The 12,804-nt window shown below is 47.0% G+C and overlaps 1 protein-coding gene across 1 annotated transcript in view; it reads left to right on the plus strand.

Annotated features, from left to right (window-relative positions):
• LOC126259922 (splicing factor 3A subunit 2-like) overlaps positions 1–12,804 on the plus strand; it is a 130,938-nt gene that overhangs the window by 83,102 nt on the left and 35,032 nt on the right. Inside the window, exon 2 of the mRNA XM_049957052.1 lies at positions 5,295–5,736. Coding sequence (XP_049813009.1) covers positions 5,295–5,736 — 442 coding nt within the window. The remainder of the gene's footprint in view (positions 1–5,294; positions 5,737–12,804) is intronic.

The following is a 12,804-nucleotide window of genomic DNA, read 5'->3' on the forward strand; positions in this document are numbered from 1 at the left end:
TAGAAATGATGTGCACATAACGGCACAGATTCACTCTAGGAATGTTAGCCATGATTTTTTATGCGTTTCAGATGTGACTAGACACTAATTAATAGTGCTAAAAGTGAAACATTAAAACTGAAACAGGGAGAAAAGAGAGGAGAGGGTGATAGCAGCAGAGTAACAACGGAGTCGGTACCGCCGGTAGTTATATTAACTGGATGAATAGTAGCTCTTCGCGTACAGTCACTCGCTGAACAAGCGATAACCATAGGCGAGGGGTAATTGTGATATTGCGGTAGTTAATACGTTTAACCGTTATTAAGAGCTATAGTCAATGTGGTAAAACCTATGTAATTATGGTGAATGTAACATGTGTCGACGTTGAAAGTGCTGGTCAGAGTAGCACTAGCTGGCGTGTTTATAGGAAATTAAATGAATATGACTACCACACGTAACAGTGACTGTTCATGCTGCCGTAGTGCCTGAAACTTTCTTTACAAATTGCGCTTTTTAGACTCTTCAAATGGTTCAAATGGCTCTAAGCACTACGGGACTTAACATCTGGGGTCATCAGTCCCCTAGACTGTTATATCCTAGCCAGTAATGCCAACCGAGCCCGCTGCCAAAAAGGTTGGCAGCATCAAAGTCCGGACGCCGTCCGCATAAGCAGCGCCAGCGATACAGGAAATCGCCGCAAGTCTGCGCGCGCCACCGCTGGCTTCTGGCTTCTTAAGCGCTGGAGTCGCGAGCGCTAGGACAGTTCTGTATTCGCCGCTCAGTTGTGTACTCGCCACCGAATTGTGTACTCGTTAGTCAGTTGTGTGTTCATCGCAGCAGAGTTGTTGTTTGTCGTCAGCCGACGCTGACCAAGCCGCTCCGACTCGAACTAGACAGATTTCTGTAGACCATGTTCACCACTGTGTTCTGTATCGTCGTTAATAAAGATAAGTACCTACTTTCATTTAATCCGAGTGTTTGGGTTTTCATCTTTCTGTTCACTGTTCCAGCGGACCGGTCGGCCCGCTATTAAAAGTGTGGCGGTGACTTCGTAGGCCGTTTCTACAGCGAAGTGTTGTCGCTACGAAGGCCGCCACAAAACTGGCGACGAGGACTTCCGAACTCGTGTGCAGGGCTGGTTTACCTTGTTTCTTGAGATAGAATTTTGGGGGCTGGTTTAATTTGTGTTCACTATGTCTGCCGAATTACAACAGTTGATCTTGTTACAGAGTCAGCAAATACAAAGTCTGGTGGAAGCAATCGCCAAACAAGCGGCTAATCCACCACCACACACGGAACAAGCACAGGCAGCACCGCCTTTTCGTGCTTTTGAGGCATCACGAGAAGAATGGCAAGAATATTTCGCGCAGTTGCAGGCGCACATGTCAGTCTACAAAATCACAGGTAATGAGCGGCAGCTTTATTTAATTTCCACTGCAGGCGTGGAAGTCTATAGACTACTTTGTAAGTTGTTCCCGCAATCCAAGCCAGAAGCTTTAGACTATGACGTTGTTGTTAACAAGCTTGCTGAGTATTTCGAGTCGCGAGTTCATGTGGCAGCGGCCAGATTCAAGTTCTTCAGATTAAAGAAACTGCCACATCAATCTAATAAACAGTGGTTAACAGATTTACGGGGCCTCACCCGTCAGTGCCGATTTAATTGTGTGTGTGGAGCTTCCTACAGTGATGTCATGTTACGCGACGCTATTACTCAAAACATTGCAGACTCTCGTATTCGTGCTGCTATCTTAAAGTTGCCTGACCCGTCATTAGAGACTGTGATGAACATTATTGAAGCCCAAGATACTTTTGACTATGCTGAGTGTGAGTTAGATCAGCCATGTATTTCTCAAATTGCCTGTGCTAAGCAAGTTATGTCACGCCCGCGGCCCCACCGGCAGAGTCAGACTGTAAACACTAGCCGGCCGCGTCATGTTAAACACATTCGTCAGCCTCGTGTGCAAAATGATAGACTTAAGTCTTGCCCTAAGTGTGTTCTTGCTCATCCTCGTGAACGTTGCCCGTTACGAAACGCGGTTTGTCACTTTTGTCAAAGGAAAGGACACATCCAGACTGTTTGTTTGCGTAAACGCAAGAACAATTCTAGTGCTGCCCAGCCCATGGATGTTCATGTTCTTCAAAGCCAGCCCGCCCAGAAGGTCGCGTTTAAAGACTCTTCCACGGTTCGTGTGGGTAATAAACTTGTTCGCAATAAGCCACCCACCCAGCCCTCTGCTATGCGACCCAAGCGTACTTCAAACGCTGTAACACGTAATGTACAGACTGCAAGTGAAGCGGGAGTTGTTGTTCCACCCGCCCAACCCACGAGTTGTCGTAAGCAGCGAACACGCGCTAAACGCGCTGATTTTGTGTCTTCCGCCTCCGCTGCACCGATCTAGAGACAGTGTAATAAACTATTTGTGAAGCTACGCATCCAGGATAAGACCTTCAATTTTCAATTAGACACTGGTGCGTCTGTGACTCTCATAAATAGTGCTACGTATGCGGCTATCGGCCACCCTAAACTTTCAGCGGCAATACATTCTTTGGCTACTTATAGTGGCGAACACATTCCTGTGTTAGGTGTATGTAGCGTGCCAGCCACATTCCGGGGCAACACAAAAACAGTTTCATTCACAGTGCTCCGCGCTACGGACAGTGTAAACACTTTCGGATTAGACTGTTTTGACTTGTTTGGCCTGTCTATCCAAGACAATGTGTTGCAACTTAATTCTGTTGTTGTTCCTCAAGACAGCATAACCGATTTGTGTAAACGATACAGTGACATATTTAAAGACGAACTCGGTTGTGCTGCGAACTTTGCCGCTCATATTACGTTAAAAGATAATGCTCAGCCTCGATTTTTTCGTGCTCGTCCAGTGCCTCACGCCCTCCGGGCACCTGTAGAAGATGAACTTCGTCGTTGGCAAAACGACGGTGTTATTCAACCCGTTTCAGCGAGCCAGTGGGCTTCTCCCTTAGTTATTATAAAGAAACCGTCTGGCAAGTTACGTTTGTGTGCAGATTTTAAGTCGACAGTTAATCCTCAGACTGTCATTGATTCTTTTCCTTTACCTAGACCGGACGAGCTGATGGATAAGTTAGGGGAAGCTCGTTTCTTTTCCAAAATTGATCTCCGTGAAGCATATTTGCAATTGCCCCTCGACGAGCAATCACAACAGTATTTTGTCATAAACACGTCGTTGGGGTTGTTCCGTTTTCTGCGTTTGCCTTTTGGTTGTGCGTCAGCTCCAGCTGTTTTTCAGCGTTTTTTGTCACAACTTCTGGCTAATGTGCCATCGTGTTGCAACTATTTATACGATATTGTTGTGTCCAGTCGGACGCCTGCTGAACATTTCCGTAATTTGGAGTGTTTGTTTACAGTGTTGTCTCAGGCAGGCCTACGTTGCAACATCGATAAATGTTCATTTTTCCTTACGGAGTTGGAGTATCTGGGACATGTTATTAATGCTCAAGGCATTCATCCCTCCCAGTCACATTTAGCAGCTATTCGTGATTTGCCCGCCCCTCGCAATCTGCATGAATTGCAAGCAGTTCTTGGCAAATTGACATATTATATTAGGTTTATACCTAATGCATCACAGATTGCTGCACCGTTGCGTCGTCTCCGCCGTAAGAATGTTCCGTTTGTGTGGTCAGCTGATTGCCAATCAGCCTTTCAGCAGCTAAAAGAGGCTTTATTGAATGATCGTTGTCTGGTCCATTACGACCCTAACAAGCCTCTGGTGTTAGCTTGTGATGCTTCTTCTTTCGGTCTCGGTGCTGTGTTGTCTCACCGAGTCGGTAACACCGAACGTCCTATTGCGTTCGCATCGAAATTGTTAAACAAAGCTCAGTGTAATTATAGCCAATTGGACAAGGAAGCGTTGGCTATTGTGTTCGGTGTCACAAAATTCCATCACTACCTCTATGGTAGACCATTCTATTTAGTAACAGATCACAAGCCCCTGACGTCACTGTTTCATCCGTCTAAACCAGTTCCTCAGCGGACAGCTCAGAGACTACAACGTTGGGCTCTTTTGTTATCACAATACCAGTATGAGATACTGTATCGCCCTACAGCTCAGCATGCAAACGCTGACGCGCTTTCTAGATTGCCGATTGCTGCGGATGATGTCTTCGATTCCTCTGACGACTCTTGCCATCAGACTGACGCCGATGAGCATCAATCCCTCCGGGATTTTCCGATTGATTATCGTCAGGTGGCACGTGAGACAGCTACGGATTCTCATCTGAGTTTACTATTACGTTTTGTTCAACGTAGTTGGCCGTCCAAGGCAAAGGACATATCGGATCCTGTGGTTCGTCGCTATTATCCGCAACGTCATCTGTTGTCTGTTTCGCACGGAGTTTAGCTGTTACGCACCGAGAATGACCAGCTTCGTGTAGTGGTTCCCCAAGTGCTCCAATCCAAGGTCCTCGACTTGTTGCATCAAGGTCATTGGGGAGTGGTCCGCACCAAGCAGCTTGCCCGCCGTCATTGTACATGGATCGGCATTGATAAGCAGATTACGCAGCTGTCTACAGATTGTTCGACGTGTGCCGAACACCAAGCTGCTCCGCCTCAACGCTATTTTGAGTGGGCACACCCTGCCGGTCCCTGGCAGCGAGTACATATTGATTTCGCTGTTCCATATTGGAATTCTCGTTGGCTCATCGTGATAGATGCATTTAGTCATTTTCCGTTTGTTGCGCCCATGCAGTCTACAACGTCTGCACAAACTATACAGGCGTTGACTTCAATTTTTTGTATTGAGGGTCTTCCAGAAGTTTTAGTGTCTGACAATGGTCCACAATTTACCTCTGCTGAATTTGAAAGTTTTTGTTCTGCCAATGGCATTCGCCATGTTCTTACTCCGCCGTTCCACCCTCAATCGAATGGTGCAGCGGAACGTTTTGTACGCACATTCAAGGCTCATATGGACCGCCTTCGTGCTACGCACTCTCGTCAGCAGGCCCTCATCACGTTCCTGTCGTCGTACCGGACCACGCCACGCGACGGCCCTTCGCCTGCGGAGCTTCTCCACGGCCGTCGTCATCGCACCCTACTACGGTTGTTGCACCCCCCGGATCGACCCGCCGCTTCTGAGCATCGCACGCGTTTTCAGCGCAACGACGCCGTTTTTTTTTCAGAGTTTATCACGGTCGCCGTCGTTGGGAACGTGGTACCGTGATAAGTGTCCAGGGTCGCGGTTTTTATACTGTTCAAGGTGCTACTGGGGTGCACAGGAGGCATCAGAACCAGTTGCGCCGCGCTGGCCGCCCGGATTCTGCCGCTCGTTCTTTGTCCACAGATTTGGTCCGCGGCGGGTTCCAGCCGCGCCTTCCGACTTCGCTGCCGCCCCCAGGGCAGCAGCAGCAGCAGCTGTCGCCGCTACCACGCCGACAGCCCGTCCCGTTGATGCCTCCCGCGCAGCTTCTTGCGGGAGCGCCCCGGGTGGTCGCTCCGGCGCCTGCGGTCCCTCTTCAGTCGCCACCGCCTTCGGAGCTGATGGACGTCGACCCCTCAGCCGGGCCGCCATCCCAAGCGGTGGCTGTGCAGCCTGTACTGCAGCCGCTTTCCTTGGGCACCCCCAAGGAGTCTGACACCGCAGCGCCTTGTCCGGCGCCCACTCAGCAGCCGTCGACTCAGCGTCAGGAGACGCTGCCTCTCTTCGTGGGTCCCGACGCCCCGTCGCGTCCAGTACCAGAAGCTGCGCCCGTGGTCACAGGCGTGCACCCTGACCTCGGTTTTCAGTCGGTGTTTCCCGAGGCCCCGCGCAGCCAATGCTGGGGTGCGGACCGGGGACTGCCACCGACAACAGTCTCCGCCCCGGTCTCTTCTGCTACGTCTGCGGCCAGACCCCTCCCCCGCCGTCGACGCTCGCCACGTCATTATTCAACGACGGTGCGGCGATTTGGGGGGGGGGGGGGGGGGGGGAGTGTTATATCCTAGCCAGTAATGCCAACCGAGCCCGCTGCCAAAAAGGTTGGCAGCATCAAAGTCCGGACGCCGTCCGCATAAGCAGCGCCAGCGATACAGGAAATCGCCGCAAGTCTGCGCGCGCCACCGCTGGCTTCTGGCTTCTTAAGCGCTGGAGTCGCGAGCGCTAGGACAGTTCTGTATTCGCCGCTCAGTTGTGTACTCGCCACCGAATTGTGTACTCGTTAGTCAGTTGTGTGTTCATCGCAGCAGAGTTGTTGTTTGTCGTCAGCCGACGCTGACCAAGCCGCTCCGACTCGAACTAGACAGATTTCTGTAGACCATGTTCACCACTGTGTTCTGTATCGTCGTTAATAAAGATAAGTACCGACTTTCATTTAATCCGAGTGTTTGGGTTTTCATCTTTCTGTTCACTGTTCCAGCGGACCGGTCGGCCCGCTATTAAAAGTGTGGCGGTGACTTCGTAGGCCGTTTCTACAGCGAAGTGTTGTCGCTACGAAGGCCGTCACAAAATAGACTTAGAACTAGTTAAACCTAACTAACCTAAGGACATCACACACATTCATGCCCGAGGCAGGATTCGAACCTGCGACCGTAGCAGCCGCGTGGTTCCGGACTGAACCGCCTAGAACCGCTCGTCCACCGCGGCCGGGCTATGCAGACTCTAAAACAGATAGACCTCTCAGATCCCGCGTAAAATGGGAAAATTTAATACCACGAACTAATGCACTCTCAAATTAAACGAAGCTCAGTGTATAGGTCTAATATATGTGAAACAACTAGACCATGCTCAGTAAGTACCCAACTCTGGGTAAAAGTTTACGCTGCACAACGTACGTAACCCCAGGCACAACGGGTGTCTGGCTATTCTACAGTAGGTACAAACGAAAGCGGCAACTAGAGGACAATAAAACAAATAATTCTGACAGAAGTAGATCAGGAAACCAGAAGTTACTCCAGTATGTTGTATTACGTTAATTACATCATCAGCTTATGACAGAGTTCCCGAGGATCCAAACTGAAAAGATGCACTTGGCAATAAACACATTACAGATGTTCTACACGGCCAACGTTCATGTGAAGCAACGTCTCCTCATCGATGCATATACATGTTCAGAAATCCAAGCCGTATTCCGAAAGCGTTCACAACCGTCCACAATGAGTTTCCGGGATTCATCGGCAGTATAAACAGCACTGGAATACACCAAGGCTTTTAAACATCCACACACAAAATGGTATTAGTGGTCCAAGACCGATGCACCTGTCGTCAAAGCGCTATTTACCGGTACTTCTGTACCCAGAATGATGATAAAATCAAACGAAGGCATTTATTCACTTTGCAATTTACGTTGTACTTGCGGTGTTTCGAAATAAAACAGTGTTGCAACGTTGACAGGCCTGCACTTGTACGTACATACATCGCTTCGGGGAAACCACTGGTTTGCGGACCTACGTTTGTTAGGATTATTTGCCTGTTTCATTGCCCTCTGGTCGTGTCTTTCGTTTGTAGCCATAATAAACACCCAGTATACACAGTGTAGAGAAAATTCCTGATTCTATGGGTCAAAGTAAAGAGTTACTTACATGCCGTGACAAATTGCTGCGCACCTACAAAATGTGTATCTGCACAGTCGTCAGACTATGAGATGAACGTTTATAAGGTTAAAAAGAGTAACTAGAACATTAAGAAAATAAACATTCGGTGTAGAATCACGATACGAACAGCTATCACGATATTTTCACCTTAATTAGTAACATCAACGGAAATGCCAATTCAAACACTGTTTATAATGGATAGGAATCTTTTTCTTTTTTGTGTGTCTTTGTCCAGCACAAGCGCAGGCTCGGCACGCTATGGACGGATTTGAGGTGGGTAATTCAAGTGGTGGACAGATGACATTTCTGTCGCCACATCCTTGACCTCCGGGACAGAATATGTGTTCCCCAACAGTCTGCATGTGGTGTTATTAATGTGGAAGTGAGCGAAAGTTTTCGAAATACTTGCGAAACGAGTAAATGAGACAGACCCGGTACCAGTCCAATATTCACCTAATTGGATGTGGCAAACTGCCTAAAAACCATATCCAGGCTGGCCAGTACATCAAGCATCGTCGTTGATCTGCCGGACGAGTTCGATCCGGGGTCTGCGCATCTTTCCGTCTTGGGAGCGGCGCTTTGTACAGCTATCCGGGCAGGTGATAATAACATATACATGTGTACATGCGTAGCTCCAGCTTCACTGGCAATGTTAACCGAGCCATCCAGCAAGTCCTTTCAAAATAGTGAGCAACATACAAATGTACCTGTGACATGTGCTGTAGTTCAGGTTTATGTAATTTGACACGTGTAAAAAGTTAATGTAAACAAAATATCGGAAGACCTCTCTCCAGGTAGTGTTACTTTGACGAGCACTTTCAATACCGACACATGTTACATTTACCTTGATTTGGTTTGTTTTACCAAATGACAGTAGACCTTAATTAGACATGATTAATTGTGTCAAAAATTATAGTATAATAACCTTTCACCTATGAATATCGCTTCTTCTGTGTGAGTGAATGTGTGCGACCAGTCAGTAACGATCTAGTAACTATACAGGGTCTCAGAAACAATCTGAATAGCTTGTAAGAGTCTTGCAGGGTAGGCTGTCCTGAGAAATAATATTTAAGAAAAAAAGTTCGATACGTCGCTCCGTTTCCGAGTTAATTAGCATTGAATTTGGCCAATCAGGCCGTCGCGTGCGCAAATTCAAGCAGCCTGCCAGAGACGGTATCGCCAAACGTGTTTTTCCTTTGGTTTCCTAAAACCAAACAAGAGCGCTACAGAAAAACTGGACACGGGACGGTAGTAAGGATCTAACCCGAGCCAAAGGTTGAGCAGCCTCGTGGGCTATCATCTACGCTCTGAAAGCAACTGAATCTGAGCGCGTAACGGCCTGATTGGCTAGCCTCAGTGCTAATTAACTCGGAAATCGGGGAACGTGTCAAATTTTTTTCTTAAGAATTATTTCTCAGCACAACCTAACCTGCACTACTCACAAGCTTTTCATGTTGTTTCTGATCACCCTGCATAAGCAAGTACTGGCGGTAAAGACCCCTTCGTTATTCTACTCGTACTCCTCTCGTTTGTCCTCTCCATTTTCATGCTTTTTTCATTTTTATTTTTTATATTTTTAGCACTATTAATTAGTACTCTAAACATCAGTACGTTTCTACGAGGGCTGTCCAGAAAGTAAGTTACGATCGGTCGCGAAATGGAAACGACTATGAAAATCCGATAAAGCTTTGCAAAGATGTGTTGGGCAGTGTCTCTAGTATGACTCTAGGTAGAATTATGTCCTCTTTTCATTCCTGAGCTCTTAGTGAGCGCATAAAGATGTTATAGAAAATAGTGTCTCCCGCCAAGTACGAGGGCCTGGTGAAAATTTTCCCCTGGAGCTATGCAACCAACATTACATAACTGTCGTGCGGTTTCTTCTTCAAGACAATTCTCAGCCTCATTCTGCAGGGGCAATGAAGATGTTCCTGCATCGTTTCAATTGGAAATGTTTGGTTACCCACAATACAGCCCGTAATTGTCTACCACTGAGTTTCATCTCTGCTCAAACGAACCGCTGGCTATGAAGACAACATTTTGGCACAGACAGCGAGCTTTAGGCCAGCGTAGAGAATTGGCGGGAAGCACTGGCGGCTGCCTTCTATGATGAGGGTATTGGAAAGTTGGTACAACGCTACGACGAATGTCTGAGTCAGAACGGCGACTACGTAGAGAAGTAGCTGAAAGATGTAGCTAACTGTTACAAATGAAACATTTCTGATTTTCACTGTGATTTTCATTTCGCGATCAATCGTAACTTACTTTCTGAACAGCCCTCGTATAATGTTTCTATTTTTAATACCTGTCGTAACTAACCTGTTACTACGGGTTATTCCTTATTATTGGGAATGGAAATACTTATTGCTTATGAAATTAACGTGAGAAGAGTAGGGTCGCCACCGACTATAACCATACAACTAATCAAAGATTTGGTCGAGTCGGAAAATAAATTAATTTGATCACAGACCAAAAACTCACAAAAATGCATACGTTGTGATGTCGCTCATAGGGGATACGATGTAATTAATAGTGTTCCCCGTGCACTGTTCACGACAATCAAACATTTAAAATAAAATAGCACATGCAAGAACACTGTGCAGAAGATCACCTCCCAGCAACACACCTGAAAATAAGACTTAATCTAAAGCATTTGTTATAAAATACAAGGGGAGACTAATCACTGGACCTGTGCATAAGGAAACGCATTGGATGTGCCAACGGGAAAGCTACGAGGTGAGTGGCTTAGGTGCAAAAACGTAATCTCGGAACACAAGAGAAAATTGTAGATAAAATCATTTATTACTAAGATAAGGATGTGAGGCATGTACACGATTCCTGATAACACGTGGTTTGTGGAGACACAATTTCTAGGTATAGTGCCAAATTCCAACAATATCACATCACACAATCATGTTAACATTATCCAAAACAAACTTGCGATCGGCCGGTAGCCCAACAACTATAATGTTCTACCACGTGGTTGGCTCCCCACGGACGAAAGACACATAAAGCAAGGAAAATTTACGAGAAGGCAAAGCTCTAAATATTTAGAAAGGTGAAAGCTTATGCAGGCACAGCTGAAGGCTAACAGACATTCATACAGAAGCGAGTGCTCACTTCTTATCGACACCTTTGTGTGGCGCTCTTCCGGCGGATCCAAGTCTGCTACAGAAATTTGCTAAAAGAAAAATCTGCCAAAGTTTTGCATTCCTTGCTGACACATGAGGCTTGCAGCGGGCCGGTGATGACGGAAGTGGCTCGCTACGTGAAAAGATATTTTGCACACTGACAAATAGATCTGGGATGACTGGAGAATGAGTGCCAAAACAGTCACAACTTTAATAATAAATATTAATAACGATATGTGGCCGTATTGGTCTATTGGACATTATCTGTGTCTTTACCAGTTGAGTGGTGCGGGTATTCCATATTTGCTCCTGCGGAACTCGCGTGATAGTTTTGTTTGCCTTCTACGGCCGTTACATGAGCGTCATCTTGTACTCTAGAATAATGGCGAACACATTTCGTAAATTAACAGTCCGTTTCACGTTCTGAAATGAGTTCGCAAGAGCAAAGGTGCTCAAGGTAGAGCGCTTGCTACGTGATCTAGCTTGACTACACCAATCTGATTCAAGTAGATGTAGGTTGCTATAGTCATTCATAGATGAATTGCAGCAGACAAGGCAAAGCAAACAACCAGATTTGAAAAGCGAGACCAAAAGCTAACAGCTCTCCTCTTGCCAAGTAACAGCGCGCCACGCGGTCAGTCTAACTCACCCTTCTTCGACTGGAGCACAGCTGTGGACGCTTCCCGTACCGGCGGCAGACTGCCTCCCGCTTCTCCAGCCTCTTCCACGCTCCGCGTGGCTCGGAAAACCCAAAGATGCCATTTCCGCCACCAACCTAACGCAGGTGGATTTCTCACAAGTAGCGAAAACCTCTTTGCCGACTTGACCACTACGAGAGTTGGCTATTCTGTACCACTGCTGCTGAATCTGTACGACCATCGCAGACTTTCTGCAGCAGACTACGCCACCGTCTAGCAACGTGACACACAACCACATTCATTCAATCACACCACTATGATAATTATGGGAAAAGAGAAACAAGGAAGGAAAGAGAAATACTAGTGAAAATGGGCTACCGGACTAATGAAAGCTGGCTACAGGACCGTTTCACTGTCATATAATAAAGATGTAATAAAGATCGTGACATAGATGTCACCTGTGTGTATCTCTTCGACGAAAACGTCTCAGCTCATTTTCATGAGTCACACACGCCCTTCTTTGGGCTGTCAAATATTGCCTCAAACCCCTACACTCTGACTTGGCGACCAGTGACTTCTTCTTCTATCCTCAGAGGAGAAAATCATTGCGTGGCTCGAGCGAGGTGACACACTGGACTTGCGTTCGGCCGTCGAGATTTAGATTTTCCGTGATTTCCGTAGATCGCTCCAGGTAAACGCCGGAATGGTTCCTTTGAAAGGACCGGCCGATTTCCTACCTTCCCTATCCTTGAGACAATCCGTATTTGTACTCCGTGTCTAATGACCTCCATGTCGATGGGTCGTTAAACCCATCTTCCTTCCATCCTCTTCAGCACTGCAATGAGCTAAAATTAGCCTTATGCAGCCAAGATCTCCCGCAAGTCATCCGTCTTTGAGAAAAACGTGTCGTACTCAAGGCCGAATATCTAGAGGACTAACACTATCACCAAGTCTCACGGGCGCATGCTGATTTATCGAGGTAATAGAAGTTTATGACTACCCCTCGCATTGTGGTCCCAACGGTTGAGAATCTTCTGCCCTGCGAAGTCTCCCCAGTTTCAAAAACAACTGAAATGAGTAAGGTTCTTACAACAGTGCTGGCTGGAACACCAAAGGGATAGCTCACTAACTCCTGAATATGGTTTTCCTTTCTCTCTCTCTCTCTCTCTCTCTCTCTCTCTCTCTCTCTCTCTCTCTCTTTCTCTCTCTCTCTCTCTCTCTCTCTCTCTCTCTCACACACACACACACACACACACACAACCACACACACACACACACACACACACACACACACACACACATTGACAAATTTCCTCCGGAAGTTGCAAGTTCAAAAATGGCTTCTAAGCACTATGGAACTTAACATCTCAGGTTATCAGTCCCCTAGACTTAAACTAATTAACCTAAGAACATCACATACATCCATGCCCGAGGCAGGATTCGAACCTACGACCGTAGCAGCAGCGCCGTTCCGGACTGAAGCACCTAGAACCGCTTTGCCACAGCGGCCGGCGAAGTT

Source organism: Schistocerca nitens, chromosome 1, assembly GCF_023898315.1.
Source record: "Schistocerca nitens isolate TAMUIC-IGC-003100 chromosome 1, iqSchNite1.1, whole genome shotgun sequence".
NCBI lineage: Eukaryota > Metazoa > Arthropoda > Insecta > Orthoptera > Acrididae > Schistocerca > Schistocerca nitens.